The sequence below is a fragment of the Gopherus evgoodei genome, chromosome 6, assembly GCF_007399415.2.
Source record: "Gopherus evgoodei ecotype Sinaloan lineage chromosome 6, rGopEvg1_v1.p, whole genome shotgun sequence".
Classification (NCBI taxonomy): Eukaryota; Metazoa; Chordata; order Testudines; family Testudinidae; genus Gopherus; species Gopherus evgoodei.
In genome coordinates this window covers 78884166-78900967 of record NC_044327.1, presented here as the reverse complement: position 1 = coordinate 78900967, position 16802 = coordinate 78884166, and the positions used below count along the sequence as shown (strand labels likewise).

General features: G+C 40.1%; 2 protein-coding genes across 5 annotated transcripts in view; one reads left to right on the top strand and one right to left on the bottom strand.

The window, feature by feature from the left end:
* POLR3G (RNA polymerase III subunit G) overlaps positions 1-16802 on the top strand; it is a 39661-nt gene that overhangs the window by 4007 nt on the left and 18852 nt on the right. For 2 of the 4 annotated variants that reach the window (XM_030565667.1, XM_030565666.1), the window contains exon 1: positions 10030-12886. The exons of 1 other annotated variant lie outside the window; for it this stretch is intronic. The gene's annotated coding sequence lies outside the window, so the exon portion shown is untranslated. Of the gene's footprint in view, positions 1-10029; positions 12887-16802 lie in introns of those variants that run through there. One more of the 4 variants, XM_030565663.1, reaches the window with a different exon arrangement.
* On the bottom strand, positions 7233-16777 carry MBLAC2 (metallo-beta-lactamase domain containing 2). Its single transcript, XM_030565655.1, has 2 exons — positions 16235-16777; positions 7233-10023 (listed from the first exon to the last, which is right to left on the bottom strand). The coding sequence occupies exons 1-2, from the start codon at positions 16695-16697 to the stop codon at positions 9638-9640; spliced, it is 849 nt and encodes a 282-aa protein (XP_030421515.1). The 5' UTR covers positions 16698-16777; the 3' UTR covers positions 7233-9637.

The following is a 16802-nucleotide window of genomic DNA, read 5'->3' as shown; positions in this document are numbered from 1 at the left end:
AGTGCAGGTGCCGCAGTGGTGGGGTATTAAGAAAAAGACATTTATAGTTCATATTTTTGGAGGGGGGGAGGGTGTGCTTTGAGAACATAATTTTACAAGTTTTTCTGGTTTTATGTCTCTGAGATTCTTCCCAGCCTGAGGGGGAACCTTGGAGATGGTAAGTGGTGTGTGAATTGGGATTTTTTGTCCATTCTGTATGTGCTGTTCGGCTTTGTAGTTGTACCTTGGAGATTTTTGGGGAGGGGATATATGTTCTTGGTCTGGCTTTGCAGTTTTCCTGTGCCTAGGAGGTGCTTATATAGTATCAGAAGAGTTAGTGGGGTGAATCTAGGGGTGAGTTATATAGTAATCCCTTCAACATTTAGGCTGTCCTGACCCTGGATGACATTACCTTGAGGCTGGTGAGTAGGAGGCAAAGAGTGACCTTATTTAAAAAAGCAAAAGACAGACCAATGAGAGATGCTGTGAAGTTATTCACCAAGATGGTGTCACGGAGTTCCTGGGCGATGCTCTGGAACTGCTCCCTGTGAAGCCAGTGAGGACTCTGGTGAAGTTGCCTCTCTGTGAGCAGACTGTCTCCAGGGCAAGGAGCTCACACAGCTTCCACCTTCCTGGGTTTGACCTTGGAGCATCCGGCATCCTCTGCCCCTCCGTGCGCTTCCCATAGCAAGCCTGCCTTGGTGAGATCCTGGGGAAGCCACAGGCTCCTGCATCCCAACTTCGCAGTCAGATGTGACTCTTACCCAGCCAGTAAAACAGAGGTTTATTAGATGACAGGAACATGGTATAAACAGAGCTTGTAGGTATAGAGAACAGGACTGCTCAGCCAGGTCCATCCGGGGGGGGGGGGGGGGGGGGGGGCAGCGAGCCAGACACCCACATCTGTACTCACTCCTCGTCCCCAGACAGCTCCAAACTGACTTCCCTTTCAGCCCCTCCTCTCTGGGCTGTGCTCCTTTCCCGAGCCAGGAGGTCACCTAATCTCTTTGTTCTCCCACACCTTTAGCTATCTCCTTGGAAGGGGAAAGGGCCCTGGCCATTAGTTGCCAGGAAACAGAGTGTTGGCCATTTACGCGCACTGGCCCTTTGCTCTGCAACAATCTCACCCCCAGAGACTTAAGTGCATAGGGGAAGCTGAGGCACCCACACAGTATTCAGAGAAAACATTAAGAACAGCCCCTCTTCGTCACAGATGGTTCCTCTAGAAGTGCTGGAGAAGTGGAAGAAGGAGCTTCTGACTGCAAGCTGTCCCTGGAGAGGGGTGGAGGGGGTGGTTATGCAGCTCTTCCTCATAATCTCTGACAATTTTTCAGCCTTAGCTTTTGCTTTATCTCCCCTATAGACATGTTGAACGTGCAGAGAAAAATAGTGTTCTCCAATGATTGCCTGAAGCATTCACTGTTACCAGTCTGTAAGAATGAGTGTTTACAGGGCATTTGTAGGGGATCAGTCACTCACTCTCACTCATGCCCGTCACCCCAATCGGGGTATGGGCCGCCAACCACAGATCTCCAGAGTCCTCTATCCTGGGCCATTTGCTCTAGCTGGTTCCAGGTATAGCCTATTTTTTTGCTATCAGTCTGAAGGTCGTGTCACCAGGTGTTTCTTGGATGCCTAATAGGGTCAGGTTGTTGCTCCTCATCTCTGCTGCAACCTGCGCCGTCTTTCCTGACTCATACATGGTCCTCACGTTCCATGTGCCTATGGTAATCCTCCTGGTTGCAAGAAGGGTAATCGGCTTAGTGGCTTCCTCATGGTTTTTACCACCCAGCGTCATGCATCTTCGAGTTGAAGACCATTCTTTTTCCAGGGTAAAAGTCTCTGTTGTCTCTATTGTTGGGGTTTCTGTAGCAGGTTGATTTTTTACGAGGTGGAGTTGCTAGCCCCACGCCCAACCCTCCTCCTTTATCCTGACTTGGGACAGGCAGATGGCCTCAAAGGACCTCTCTGGTGGAGTTAGGGGATCAGTACTCTGTCACTTTTACAGACATTCAGTGTCAATGTCTACCTCATGTAAAGTGAGAACACTGACCAAACTCTCTTTCTGTAACCACTGCCTCAGTAAACATTACAATTTTCACAAAAGAATGTTTTCCTTATTTGAATCCCCTGCATGGAGGGAGGAGATAAAAGCTGCAACTGTGATATGCTGCCAGCCACCATTTTGAGGTGGCAAATGGGGGAAGTGAAGATATCATTTGCCAAGCAAAGGGAAGGGGAAATAAAAATAGATACATAGGCATGTGCCTTCCGGAGTGTGGCCACTAACTGGGGCTTCATCATGAGATAGAGGCCAATTATTTGGCCAGCGTATCTACCATTTTAAAAAGGTGTATGGAAGACCAAGGGACAAATAGCACGGGCTGATAGAGCGAGCGAGCGAGGCAGGGACCTGGGCCTCAGAAAATCTTCTAGCGTGCATCCACCTAGAATAGCTGCAGCTATGGGACACTTCGAACAGAAGTTAGTACAACACTATAACATAATAAAATATAAATATTAAATTACAAAAATTATAAAAAGACATGCCAAGGTTCCCTTCACAGGATCTGCCTACTCAGTCTTGTAGGGCTCCTTGAATATTATCACAGCTATTGTGATAAAATGGAATCCAGGAGCAAATAGACAAAATCTGTCTGTACTCCAGCTTATAAACAGGGGAGGGAACATCTGGTCAACTTGACCCCAGAACAGGGGAGGGCATGCAGGTAAACAGAGAGTTCAATAATGGTTACCTGAAAAGTAGAGTAGGATAAGAATTGGAAGACTGCCAAAGCAGTTTGCAGCAGCATTGCCTACACATGAGTAGACAGAATTAACTTGATTTGCAGCAAAGTTAGTACACTTCAAAAGGACTCCAGAATGTGATAAATGCAGTCAGTGCGCTATAATTAATTGCATCCCCTGTACACAGGTGTTTTCAAATCAGATTAACTCAGTTTAGTTCTGTTTAAACTCCCCATAGAAACCAAGCCTCTTTTATTATGTGGCTGAAGAGTGCCTAGCATATGGGGCCTTGATTTTAGTTGGGTCCTCTAGCAAAAGCTCTGACAGTGGGGACCAAAATGGTCCTTGTCACTATAAAATTGAGAGACTTGGCAACACTGTAATCACTGTTGCCAACCTCAAAATTTTAAAAGTCATGAACCAGACTCCAAAAATAATAATATATATATATATTTATATATATATAAAAATAAAAAAAATGATTATGGTCTATCTTATGATCTCTGAAATCCTGCCCATCCTCAATGCATGTGAGACAATTTTAAGAGTTCAGAAATCAGACAATAGACCGGGATCATCTTTTATATTCATGATTTTTGGAGTCTGGTTCATGATTTTTAAAATGTTGAGGTCAGCAATAGTGAGGACCCCTTCTTAAGTATTCTGTTATGGGAGGGCTCAATGCCTTAGAACACTACTAATATATTAAAGCCTTTCCCCTCTAGGTCACCAGTCTGAATCCAGCCCAGCTCAGTAGAAAAATAAGTTTGTTTCCAGCTAATGGATCTTTGGTGGACTGTATATGGGATGTGCATAGTGGATCTCCATTCCAGCTCCCACATCACATACTCACCGCAGTCTGTGTTCCTAGAGCACCTCTGTTACTATTGCATGGGCATGGCCTCCGTTCCCTTTGTAGGCAAATCCTGCTCCTGTCTCTTTTCCATTTACAGTTGGTGGTCTTTGTCATCTTGTTCCCCACTTTGCTTTTCTCTGCTTTGCCCTCTATCCTAGGCTTCCCTCCCTCCTGAGTATGGCCTTTTCTGTGCCCTTATTTTTTTCCTCCTTTTCCTTACTCTCTACTACCTTGTTTAATATTTTCCCCCTTACTCATGCACTCTTACACACAGAATGGAAGCTAATCTCTAAACTACTGGAATAGCCCCTGCATGTTGTTGGCAGCCAGTGAAAGAGAGCAGCTTGAGGAACTATATATTAATTTTTCAGAACAAATCACTGAAAATGCTCTTGGATACCACAGTGATAAGATGGTTTGAAAATGAAGAAAAACATTCTGCAGCTATTTAGCCAAATCTTGAAATTTCTAACTTCACATGTAGTTTCATTTTCATGTTTTGATATATTCTTCAGAGGGATCTGCTCCCTTTCAGTATCTTTTTAAATGTTACTGTTGTTCTGCTAGTTATCAAAGGACAACACTGGAAAAATATTTCCTAAAAAAAGGAGAATGATGGTAGCGCTCTAAACTGTACATATGTAGGTAAACCACCAGATGGCATGTACCTGTCACTTATTCAGTCACCTGTTATGAAATGACTGGTGAATCTTAATGAGTGAACAAATATGTTTACTTGCATTTACACTGGTTAGGCTTATAGCTAATGAACATTAAATGACTATTGTGTTTATAACGGAAGATAGACAAGGAATAGCAGTGATAAAATACTATAATTTGCTTGTATTTTCTTTAAGGCTCTATTAACTGATTTACATAAAATATGAACTGACCAAACCATCACCATAACTTGAACCAAACATCAGCTGTAGTTCAAATAACACTTAGTTACTGTTTTCCAATTATTTTTCAGTTCTCCATGCTTCTGCACTTACTGGTTCCACTTAGAAGTGAAATGCTGAAATACCACACAGTACAATTTTTCAGACATGAGAGATATTACTGAAATCACTAGTACTTAGGCAGCACATACAATAATTAAGAAACACAAAATTAGTCAATATGGACTCTGTTCTGTCCTTAATTTAACTTTGAAAAGTTTTTTTTCCTTCATCCATAATTTCCTGCCTATGCCTTTTCCTTCTTTTTTCATTTTCTTTGATTGCAGCTATTTTTCTGCTCTAAGAGCAGTTGGACTAAGGTTCATTCTGATCACTAGTGGTACATGTTCAGGACCCAGCACTGGAGATGCCTTGTTTCCTGCTCTTGAAAATGTCATCCTTAGCAGTGAGATTCAACTAGGTATGACTTTTGCTGACATCTTGGATGCCCTGCAATTCAACTTCAGACCAGAACATGGCATGGAGACAGCCCTAGTAATACTAAGGCATGAAGAGAGAGGACAATCTCAGATCTCATAATACCTAATCTCTCCACAACTTTTGACTGTCAACTGCAAGACATTGCAGAACCAGACAGCAGAGCAATAGTGCTCCAATCATTTTTTTCTAACAGGCTCAGAGAGTAATGAGGGGCAACTGCTTCTCTTCCAGCAAAGTCTTCACTGGTGGGCTCCCACAAGGAACTATTCTGTTCCCCCTCCTCTTCAGAATCCAGGAGACCACTCGGAGAGGTGCTGAGACATGCTATTTCATTGACAAAAATACACGGACACCTAGCTTTATTTCTGATTTATTACAGATGCAACTGATACCCTCACTGACATGACACACTGGCTACGTGACAAGGACAGCTTGCTCAAACTTGTCTACATGGGGAATTATTCCAGACTAGTTCCATGGTGGACATTCTTATTCTAAAATAAGAGAGCTTCTTATTCCAAATTAGGTTAATTCACTGAATTTATGTAATTTGGAATAATGCACTCTTATTCTGGGATTAAAAACCTCCACACATGGAGTTAATCAGGAACAGTTAAATCTGCTTTATATTCACACCCCCTTTTATTCTGGATTAATTTTCACATGTAGACAAGCCCTAAGACTGAAACGTTGGTAACTTAAAGAGGAAAATGCTTTCAAGGTATTATAGGAGATGGAATGAGTGTTTCTTATTTTTATAGGTAAAATTCCAATCTGGAAATATGCCACTGAGGCTGAAAAAAAAACAAACCACCTTTATTCTCAGTGGAAGATGGTAAACTTCACATACAACGCTCAATTAAACCAAGCAACTGCATATATGATATCTGATGCCCAAATTGAATGGATATCCCCTATTGTATCAAATGTCAACACCAGTGTGATTCAATCAATAGAACACAAATTCTGGGCAATACAACAAAAGCAGACTTGAAAAACCATTGAACTTGAGACTTGTATGGAAGAACAGGGAATTGGATATGTTTGTAATAATGATGCAATTCAACCTTATGATATATATTTAAATAAAGACAGAAGAAAATGTCATTATCGGCTAGACTCTTCTCCAGGCACAGACATCTTCGTCTTTTATACTGACACACCAGAAAGACCTAAGATGAGTCAGAGGGATTTTGGTGTGAATGTAACAGTAATTTTAAATTATTTTCTTTAAGAATGCCTGGGGTTCTCCACTGCCCACTTGGCCAGTGCTCACTGGATATTAAGTGTTAGTGTTAAGTAAATGTTTTCTTTTTAAATCTGAATATGATGATGGTGTTTTATATGTATATAGAGATCATTTATACTATGTTGTATTAAGTGCAGGGTTAGACTACACTAAGACTAAAAGCCTTTGTATGTGGGATCTTTATATGCATGTTACATTGAAACTACTGTATTTTCTACAGCAATGGTTCTCAATTTCCTCCCCCCACAGACAACTTGAAAATTGCTGAGGGTTTCAGCAGACCACTTATTGATCTTTCCAAATGTTGTTTGTACCATTAGCTAACTATTGTAAAGTGCTTTGGATAAAAGTGCTATATAAAAAAACCTTAATTAACTTCTTTTGTTCAACAAATAAAAGCACACAACTCATTTTAATATCAGTAGTCTTACCTTTCTAATGCAATGAATGTGCCCTCTCTTCCCTGCCATGGCAGCCCCCGAGCTGGGGCTGGGAAGGAGGGAGGTTGTTACTGCACTGTGAAGGGGCGAGGGGCGTCTCCCTCTCTCCCCTACCACAGTAGCCCCTGGGCTGGGGCTGGGAAGGAGGGCTGTCTCTCCCAGGCAGCCACAGCCCTGGAGTGGGGAAAGTCGCCTCTTTCTCAGGCCATAGCATGTCCCAGATTCCCCCCACCCCCTCTTCTCACTCCACTGTCCACTCACACCAACTCCCTATTCCCCCCAAGGCCGCCACCTCACCTTATGTGTGTCTTCTCCAGGGTACAGGCACCTAATTAGCAGAGTTATGCCTGCATAGCTCCACTAATTAGGTAGATGGCCCTTCATTCTCTTGTGTGTAGCCGCCCAGGCACGCACCTTAGAGGGAACTATCCGCAGACCACCTGAATGGAGCTCAGACCACAGTTTGAGAACCTCTGCTCTGCATGTGTTAGGTATTTTATGCAGTCTATATCTTTTATTTTGCTGCACCGCTTTATTGTATAATTCTTAAATATAATTGTATGGAAATTATAACTGGACACTATGATAGAACACTTTTATTATGAGTATCCATGGCTAAATAAGATGCAATACAGTTTTTCCTAAAAAACAGTCAACATCAGTAAAGTTTTGATAGACAACAGACCAAGTTTAATATTTTCTGTAAAACCTCCACAATATTGAAAACAACTTAACACAGACAGTGCTTCAGACTTTTTTACAGACAACAATTCTAATCACCCCAAATTTTGCTATACTTAAACTTAACCGATTTTAAATATATTTAATCTAAGTAATGTGAAAAGGACACTGTCAAACTCTTAAGATCAAAATCTGACAATTAAAAAAAATATATAGTCTGAGACGGGAAGGCCTCCAGATATTTTATAGAGAGGATATTACTTGCCTAACAAGTTTTTTATTATAATATAAAAATAGTTGCTATTTTAAGACCCACAAAACTATGATTTTCTGTGACTATTAGACTGTATTTATACTGGGTCCACTACTGATTTAGGCAAAAATTAATGGAGGAAAAAATCTGACAATTACTGCTATTATTGATAATTACTGCTCTTTGACACTGGCAAAACACCCAGTGAAGTCAGAATTTAAGGACTCTGTAGTATGAAATAGTTGATGCTGGAGCACAAATTCTGTGTTTAAACAGTACAAAACATCCTTTCTTAGCAGTTACTGAATCAAGGAGTCCACAAGTCTCCTGTTCCAACAGCTGCTGCAAGTCACCCAGACAATTCAATGTAAAACCAACCTTCTTTGGTAGATACAATATGCTTCTTCAGGCATTCTGAATTTTCTGCTTCCCACAACAGTTCTCCACTTGACAATCTGCCTGCTTTCCAGAATAATATTTAAACTGCAATGAGCATATGTGGGTAAGAGAAAATGTCAGTCAACTGAAAAGAAGAGAGGCTATGATCTGAAGTTTATTTTGTGGCCCTTCACTGAGTGATTTTCTTTTTAGGCCCACTTTTTTTGCCTCTCTTCTCTGGTATTAAAGAAAAGTAGCAACTGAGTTAAATTGCTTCATTTCTGATGTTAGTTCAGGAAGAACTATCATCCACAGTAAACATTCCTTCACATAATCACATAAAGGAATTTAGATTTCTTCCTCAAAAATCAGAACATATCATTGCTAACCTGTCCTCTGACTAGCCACAGTCTGGTGGATCTGTCCTGCCCACTTACAATTTTGCTCCAGCTTACACTAGGCACTGTTAAAATCTAAATAAATGTGTGTCATGCCTTTATTAAACTCTATTTGCAGTGCTGCTTTTGGTGAAGAATATATGAAGTAAACAGTCACGAGAGGAGAGATGATTTACGCAAGATCTTCACTTCCATAACTTCTGGACAAGAGTGCTTATTAATTTGTGATTAGTTTCCATAGCAGACCATTCTTTCTCCCAAAATTTATGTTAGGTCAGAAAGTCCATAGGTATTTTCTTCTGAACAGAGCCCAAAATATAACTTGGTATGATCACATAAAACCATCTCTTCGTATAAAGTCAATTGCAAATAAAGTAGCAGGTTAATTTTTAAACTCCACTTAAACATAGTGGATAAAATAAATTTGCTAAACTGGAAAAACAAAATTTGAAAACAAAACATTGTCAAACTTGTTAGGAAGGTAAAAATATATATATATAAAAATAATCAGACAGTATCCGTTTAAATTGTTAAATAATTATGCACCTATAAACTAACTTGTTTAACATAATTTAAAATAACTTCAATTTTAATGAAGAAATGATTATATATCTTAGCAATTTTCATGGATGCATTTAATCTGTTTTAGGAACAACAGAGACTCAAATGCAATGTACTTTACTTCTAAAAGCAACAATATGTACTGAAATACTTTATAAACAAATAGTAAACAGTTCAAGTTACATTCACGTAAAAGTAAAACTAAATGTACTGGTCGTTGAATTCAGTACTTATAAATAGGACGATGGCTTGTTACAGCTATCTTTTCAAATATAACACTAACTGCTAAATTACATTTCAGCCATTTTAAAAATACACTTTAAACACAAATTGAGCCTTTAACCTAACACCACATAAAAAAGTTAAGTTTCAGGCATGAATGTCAAACTTTTCTTCATTTTGGCATATCATACGTATCCATCAGAATAATATAAAAAATAAAACAATATATTTCAAACCGCAGTCTAATGGCATTCATAATCCAAGTGCAAACATGCCTTGAAGAAAAGATAGATGGTGGCTTTCGCATTGCTATAGCTGAAGTTAATTTTATAAAATAATAAAGCAAGCAAAAATAAGAATCTTTAGGACTCATTCATTATTAGTCTGCCTTTTCTTTAGTAACACATACTGCTTTTGTTTGCGTTCTATCAACACTAGCTCACAAGCCATTTGGTTTGACAATAGCTGATATTAACAAAATGAACCGACACTAAGAAGTGACTCTAGAATTTGTCACATGAAGAGCTAAACTTGCAATGGACCTCATGGCACAGGTAGAAACTTTGTGACAAACTCCAGCTTTTGAAATGTAGTTGGAAGCTAAACGATACAGCCTTTCAGCTCCAAAGGTGTTAAAATGCCCTGGAAGCACCTTCTCCACAAGACCTCTGTCCACTAATTCTGTAAGACGCTCACAACTTGTGATGTAATCACTTATCTTGCTGTAGGGAAGCCAGTCAATCATCGATCCATCGTAAACAACATCTCCGCTGAACAATATCTTCTGATCTCTGTCGTGTAAGCAAATACTTCCTCTTGAATGACCAGGCATATGCATGACAGTCAGTTGTCGGTCACCAAGGTTGATCACGTCCCCTACAGATTTAAATATATTAAGGGAAAATACAGGCATTTATTATGCATTGTAAGCCAAAACCAAAGTGTATATAGAGGTCTATGCAGTAAGAAAATTATATATCCTCTAAAAAGACCAAAACATTGTAAAGAAAACATGGAATGGGACTTAGTTCAGATCACTTGATTAAAAATTATGAAGAAATTTGGGCAGAAAGAAACACACATTCTAAAAATCTACTGATTTCCCAACTTTGGTTTCTCCTGCATTTTTAATACTGAGGATTTTATGGTCTTCCAAAATTTATTGTTATTGAGCTGTCTCTCTGGACTCCACCACAGTTATTTTGAGATCTGCAGTGACAGAACAATGTAAATGATTACAATGGAAGCAAGATTGGCTCCCAAACATACTACATTTCAGAATACTAGTATTGACTAAGATATATGAAATTAAAGGAAAGTTGGAGTAGTCATATTTTAGTTCATATTGAAACAGATTTTTAAGAACTGTTTCAGTATCACCATAGCTATGAATGTTTTTTCAGTGAAATAGCTATTGCATTGATAGTTTCAGCAGAAGCCCAGGTTGATGATATAGAACAGGTCAGACAGTATAGCTAATTCAGCATTTGAACTTTGATGTTCTATTCATTTTTTTAAAAAATCTCCAGTTAAAAAGAAGTGGTTAAAAGTAAGATTTACAACTTTAAAGCCTAGACTATGAGAGGAGGGACAGACATGACTTACTTCAACAAATACCTCCATACAAGCTGCTGATTAAAGAGTGATATTAACTAATTCTTCTAAAGGAAATTCCATCGTCTTCCACAACCTGAAGGATGGCAACCATGATCCAGAAACTTTGTAATGACAGTGATGAAGCTAATTTAAAATAAGAAGGATGTTTAACATGCCACCATGCACTAGGTCGTCCAAAGACTAAGGAGAAATTACAAAACATCTAGTCCTAGCCAGGGAATTGAATGGGAACAGAAGAACCAGTTCATACCAGTATTTTTACTTGAACTAGAACCAAACCTGAACCATGAATTTGTCCTACCTACTGAACCTGAACTTTAAAATAATTATTTGGGTTTCTGGTTAAAATAAAGGTTTCACTTTTTTTTTTTAGGTTTAAATATTTAAAATTACTGTGATCCTACATAAAACAAGACAACAAGATAACAAATAGGCATACCTGAAGGCATGCCTCAGTATAACAAGAAGAGAATGAGGCCCACAAGAGTGGGAAGGAAGATGAGAAGCTTAGGAACTGCTTGCACAACACATGTGGAAGCAGTGGATCCAGAGAATGATAGAAGGTCCATCTCTGGGACTTCCCACTGAGGAGAGATGTGGAATACTCCCTGGTCCCAGAAATTAATAATATCTTTTTCCTTGCGCTTGAAGAGAATTAATGGCTACCCAACCCTTCTCCCCCTTAGCCAGGCCTCCTCCCACCCATCCCCAACTTCGGGGCAGCTCCCCTCTCTAGATGCCCAACTTGAGGCAGGGCCAATACCCCAAACTCAAATGTAAACTTTCACTGAAAAGATCCAATATGGACAGGCAAATATTAGAAGATATTATTTTAGTTCTCTCAAATAAATTGTTCATAAAAAAACGGTTTAGTTGACAACGAAAACCACTAGGAAAACATATGTAAAGTTAAAGTTAAAAAAATAAATGGTCAAAATTCAAAAAAAAGTTTCCATTTTAAGTTTGAACTCTTTTTTAATTTATTTCCAGTGAGATTAAAATTTTATTTGAACTGGCTCAAACCAGTATTTGAACCGTTATTTTTGTTTGGTGGCTTGAACTGGAACAAAACCCAGTTCCTGGTCCAGTAGTCGCCATACTCTGGCAATTCATCTCTGAAGGCAGCACAGAAGTAAGAGTGGCAATACCGTGACACCCTTACAATAACCAGATTTCCTGGGGGAGACTAGATTTTCACAGCCATGAATTTGGTAGGGCTCTACTTATCACTGCTGCTATGCCACGCCAAAGGTTTGAGACCTCACCAATATCACAATATTAAATCTCGAAGCAGATTTGACTATTCTCCATAGCATAGGGAAATAATATCGTCTCTATGTGAAAATCTGCTACCCAGTTAGTTTCAAGTTAATTGGAGGGCTATTGGCATTAGCCAAACTCCCTTTTGAGGATATGTATGTAAGGCCTAGATAATGGTTTAATAGCATGAACACTGATGATTTTATATAGAAGATACAAAATAGCCAAAGTGGTGAAATAATAGTGGCAATGAGGAAGCTGGAGCCGTGAAGTGCTCCAATGGACTTCCCAGACCCAAAGTAACATCATACTAGAAAGAAAATTGAAAGAAGAGGCTAAAGAAATGAACAGCATGTAACAGCCCGAATTGAAAGAGGAGGAAATCACTTGCAGAATTAAGGCGCAATCATCAGAATGGCTTGAAGAAAATGAAGTACACCAGGAGTGTAGGAACAAAAAATGCAAGGATAAAACAGACAATTTAGGCTAAAAATCAGTGAGATTTTAGACATGATGAACAAATTAAGGTGGCATTAGTAGTCTGAGAGATTACATATGACTAATGTAAATGGAAAAGCTAACCTCAATTAATTGTTAGGACTGATAAATTACATAGGTCACAAAATTCAGAGCTAAAGTTTCTAACAGAATGTTAACTCTGCCTTGTTGCATACCTTGTATAGTATGGTATACATTTGTTATCTGACTTAACATTGCTATTTTAGACAAACATCAAGTACTACATACATGTAAAATGGCTAAACTGATGTTGTTTCAGAAAAATCACGAGTTAAGGTTTCCAACTGCTGCACTGTTTTAAGTGCAGACCTGCCCTGAGATTCTGTCAACATTTTCAGAACTGGTAAGACCCTTAATTTGCCTTACTATATTCCCGCATCTGTATAGAGTGTAATAAACTTTGCAGTGTACTTCTGATTTTTTTTGGGGGGGGGGGTTGTTTGTTTTTTTAAATCTGCAATTCAGCTTTTGTAAATCAACAAAAAAAAAGTCTTCATAAGGCACAAAATCAGCATGGAAATTATCACAAACAGTTCTAGGGCCAAGGAGTTCAAATAATCCAAATACCATGGAATTGGTTTCTTAAAAAGAGAATGGTACCTATTAATATTAAAACCAACAGTCATTCAAATAGAGGGAGAAGAGAAGTGTTCACATTTTAACAACAAATTCAGACAAGATATGGAAAAACAGTTGAAATTGAACAACTTATACTAAGTGAGATTTTAAATAGGTATAGAATAAGAAAAGGCTAGACTGTGTAATCAACAGGTGATTACACAGCTAAAAGTTGATTTCTCCAACCTTGTACCACTCACTACTTTCCAGAAATAAAGGGTTTGTATTGCTAGAGTGGAGGGGGCAGCACAGCAATCCAACTAAACATAATTTATTACAATTTGAACACTTTAAAAAGTTTAAACTATTACCTCCAATAAGGAGAAATCAATCCCCAATTTTAATTATCTTCATATACACACTTGTTTTATAACCAGCTCTCTTATCAAACTATGCAGAGACATTACTCACCCAATGTCTCTCCCTCTCTGCTATAAAGTATTCTAAAAGGAGGAAAACTAGTAATATTATCTCTAAGGTCACTAGGGATATTTTAACTGTACAAACAAATACATCCTTTGCACAATTTAAAAACATTACCTAAATACATTGTGGGAAGGGGGATGCTTTATTAAATGAAACATAGTGCCCTACTTCACCCAGTGGAAGAATTAAATAATTTTAAAATGTTTTATTGCTACAACTATCCCAGAGTGGTCAATATCTTTTTTATTTAATATTTTACCACAAGTATGCTTTTTACACAGTCACCTGAGGAGAAGGAAAAAATAATATCCAGCCTTTTCAGAAATCTTCATAATTAAAATACAAGATTGCACACAATTCCTTTTATTCTGTTCAAGAACAGTCTGGGAATTAAATCCAATTAGATCTCCAATCCGCATAAATTTTTACGAAACTAGGCAATATATTTCATTAGACATTTGCTATTAGTATTAAGAAAGAACTATCACATCACAGTAATTAAATACTACTTGCAGAAATGAAAAATAGTTATACTCAGCAGGCTGAAGTATTCAATTCAAAAGCCCCCTGGTTTCAGATATTTACCAGCTCCTTGCTTTTCATCTGGCTAGATTCCATTTTCTTTCAAAGTGAAAGTTGCAGCCCAAACAAACCTCATCAGGAGGATAGTCCTAGCTGACAATCATCCATGATATAGTTTATCACAGATTTGAAACCTTATTTTTCACTCCACATTCGCTGCCAGTTTTCTTTGCTGCTGAGGAATGAATAAAGCTAAATTTGCTTCCTTTGCTCCGAGATCAATGGGGGAAAAATATAGGTATACCTATTAGTCATTTTGTTACTGCGATAGAGGGAGATTTCTCAGTATAAAATAATTAAGGAGGGGGAGTTGAGGCTTCGGAATCTCAGATCTTCCCCACTTTTGTTATCTGTAAGTCAGTTCCAATGCCCATCCAACAAACAAACCAAACTCAAAATACAAAAGCTAGCACAGGTCAAAAGAGATTCTGAAAGAAAATTCACCATGAAATTTTCATATTAACAAATAATGTTGAATTATTACTTCCATCATGAAACTGCACATTGGGGTAATCAATTATTTCTTGTCATGGTCCAAATTTCCTGGTCACGGTATAGTCAAGGTCCAGACTCCAGAGAAAATAATACAAAACCAGTAATGAAAATAGGTAGTAAATACAAAGATTTTGCAATCTGTTCAAAAGCATCTGACAAACCACTTTTGTCCCCCGGGGCTGCCTACTGACTACCCCTACTGTACATGATGGAAGAATGCACATCATCACATCTTCTCCAAATTATTGGTGACTGATAGACAATTCTCGCCTTATATCCAGATTCTGTTCACCCTCAGTGAAAAGACTTCCTGTAACAGAAGAGACAAAACTGAGAGGTGACACCATTCCTGGCAGTGTTATCAGCTCCTGATTTGCCTGCTCCCCACTGGATCTGTCTAGATCAAAGAGGAGCATTATAATTTTTTCCTCTGTTCCCCAGAGGTATGCAGGAAAGTCAGAATTGTAACCAACGTGGAAGAATAATTTTTGCCTTATTCAGTTGATAACAAATAATTTCCTTTAGTAAACCACAGACCTGATTCTCCACTACCCTGCACCTTGTGCAGTCATTCACGTGAAAAGTCGGTGTAAAACATACCAAAATCAGAATTCTCTCAGATTCATATTGCTAGTAGCATTATACACCTTTGCACAGGTGTAGAAGACTGACAAAGCCAAGGCTGCACAGAATCAAGCCTTTAGCTGAAATCTGAGGTACACTGATGCACAGGTACTATACAGACATGTACCATAAACATACATCCTGATGCATTATATATGATTCACTTCATATAAATTGACTGATTACTATATGTAGTACAAAGATATATGAATACAGCTCAGACAGCATATCATATCCACTGATGCCCTTTATATTAAAAAAATGTTTTATATTCGAGTGCCATACAATATACTAACACTATAAACGTGAGGTATATATTTAGATACATATAAACATGATGCACTGTATATAAGCTGATGTTTAATCTAGTAGCACTAAACACTGGTGAACTGATGCAGGTATACAACAGATGTGCACGCATGGATGTATATTAAAGACAAACACAGCATATGAACACCTCCCACATACAGTAGTGCAGACACACAGATGTACTTTCTTAAACCCCCCAAACACACACAGTAAGGCACGCATATGTAGATGAACCTCCAGAGCTCATCTCTCCAGGCACACACATGCTGGGTATCGGTACAGATGTACTACACAGATACAGCACACACTGATGCACCTACATCCTGTTGCCTTACAGTGATGCACAACTCACCCTCTTAGCCCCACTTTACTTACACACAGATAGACACGTAGGTGCTGTTGACTTACACAAGTGTCCAGCACAACCTCTGCGTGTGTGCAAGCACACGCTCGCATACACGCCCAACAGAACACACACAACTCACCCCAGCCCATCTTACACACACCCCTACAAAGACATCAGCGCAAGTGCTCTATGGAGCGGTCTCTGCCCCGCTCGCCCTCCCCCCGGCATGAAGACCCCACTCTTCTCCCTCACACACACCCCGCCCCCCGGCGGAGCGGGGCTGCCCCTTACCCTCCTGCAGGACATGGGTGGGCTGCACGGGCTGCACTCGGAACTGCCGGGCGCTCCAGCCGGGGCTAGGCGGCCGCACTACCTCGCTGTCCGACAGCCAGGTGACGGTCTCGTAGTTGTCCCCGCGGAGCAGCGCGTCCGCCTCGGCGCTGTGCACCGCCACCTCGTCGAAGTGGTGCAGCCCGCCCGCGTGATCGAAGTGCACATGGGTGGCCACGGCCAGCAGCGGCCTCCTGCCCCCGCCCGCCGCCTGCCCGGCCTCGGCGCCCGGCCCCAGCAGCCCGGCCGAGTGGAGGTAGTCGGGCAGGCTGCGCAGCCCCAGGCCGGTGTCTATCACCACGTCGCGCTGCGAGCCCCGCACCAGCCAGATGTTGGCTCGGTTGCCGGACTCGTAGAACCGCTCCTGGATCCAGTAGATGCCGCCGCCCAGGGGCTTGTGCGCGAACCACTCCAGCGCCGACATGCCGGGCCGCACACAGCCCCGCACTGCGAGGCCACCGCCCTCCAGGAAGAGCCGGCGCGGCGCCCGCACCCACTGCGGCCTGCGGCAGCGTAGCCGGGGGCGGGA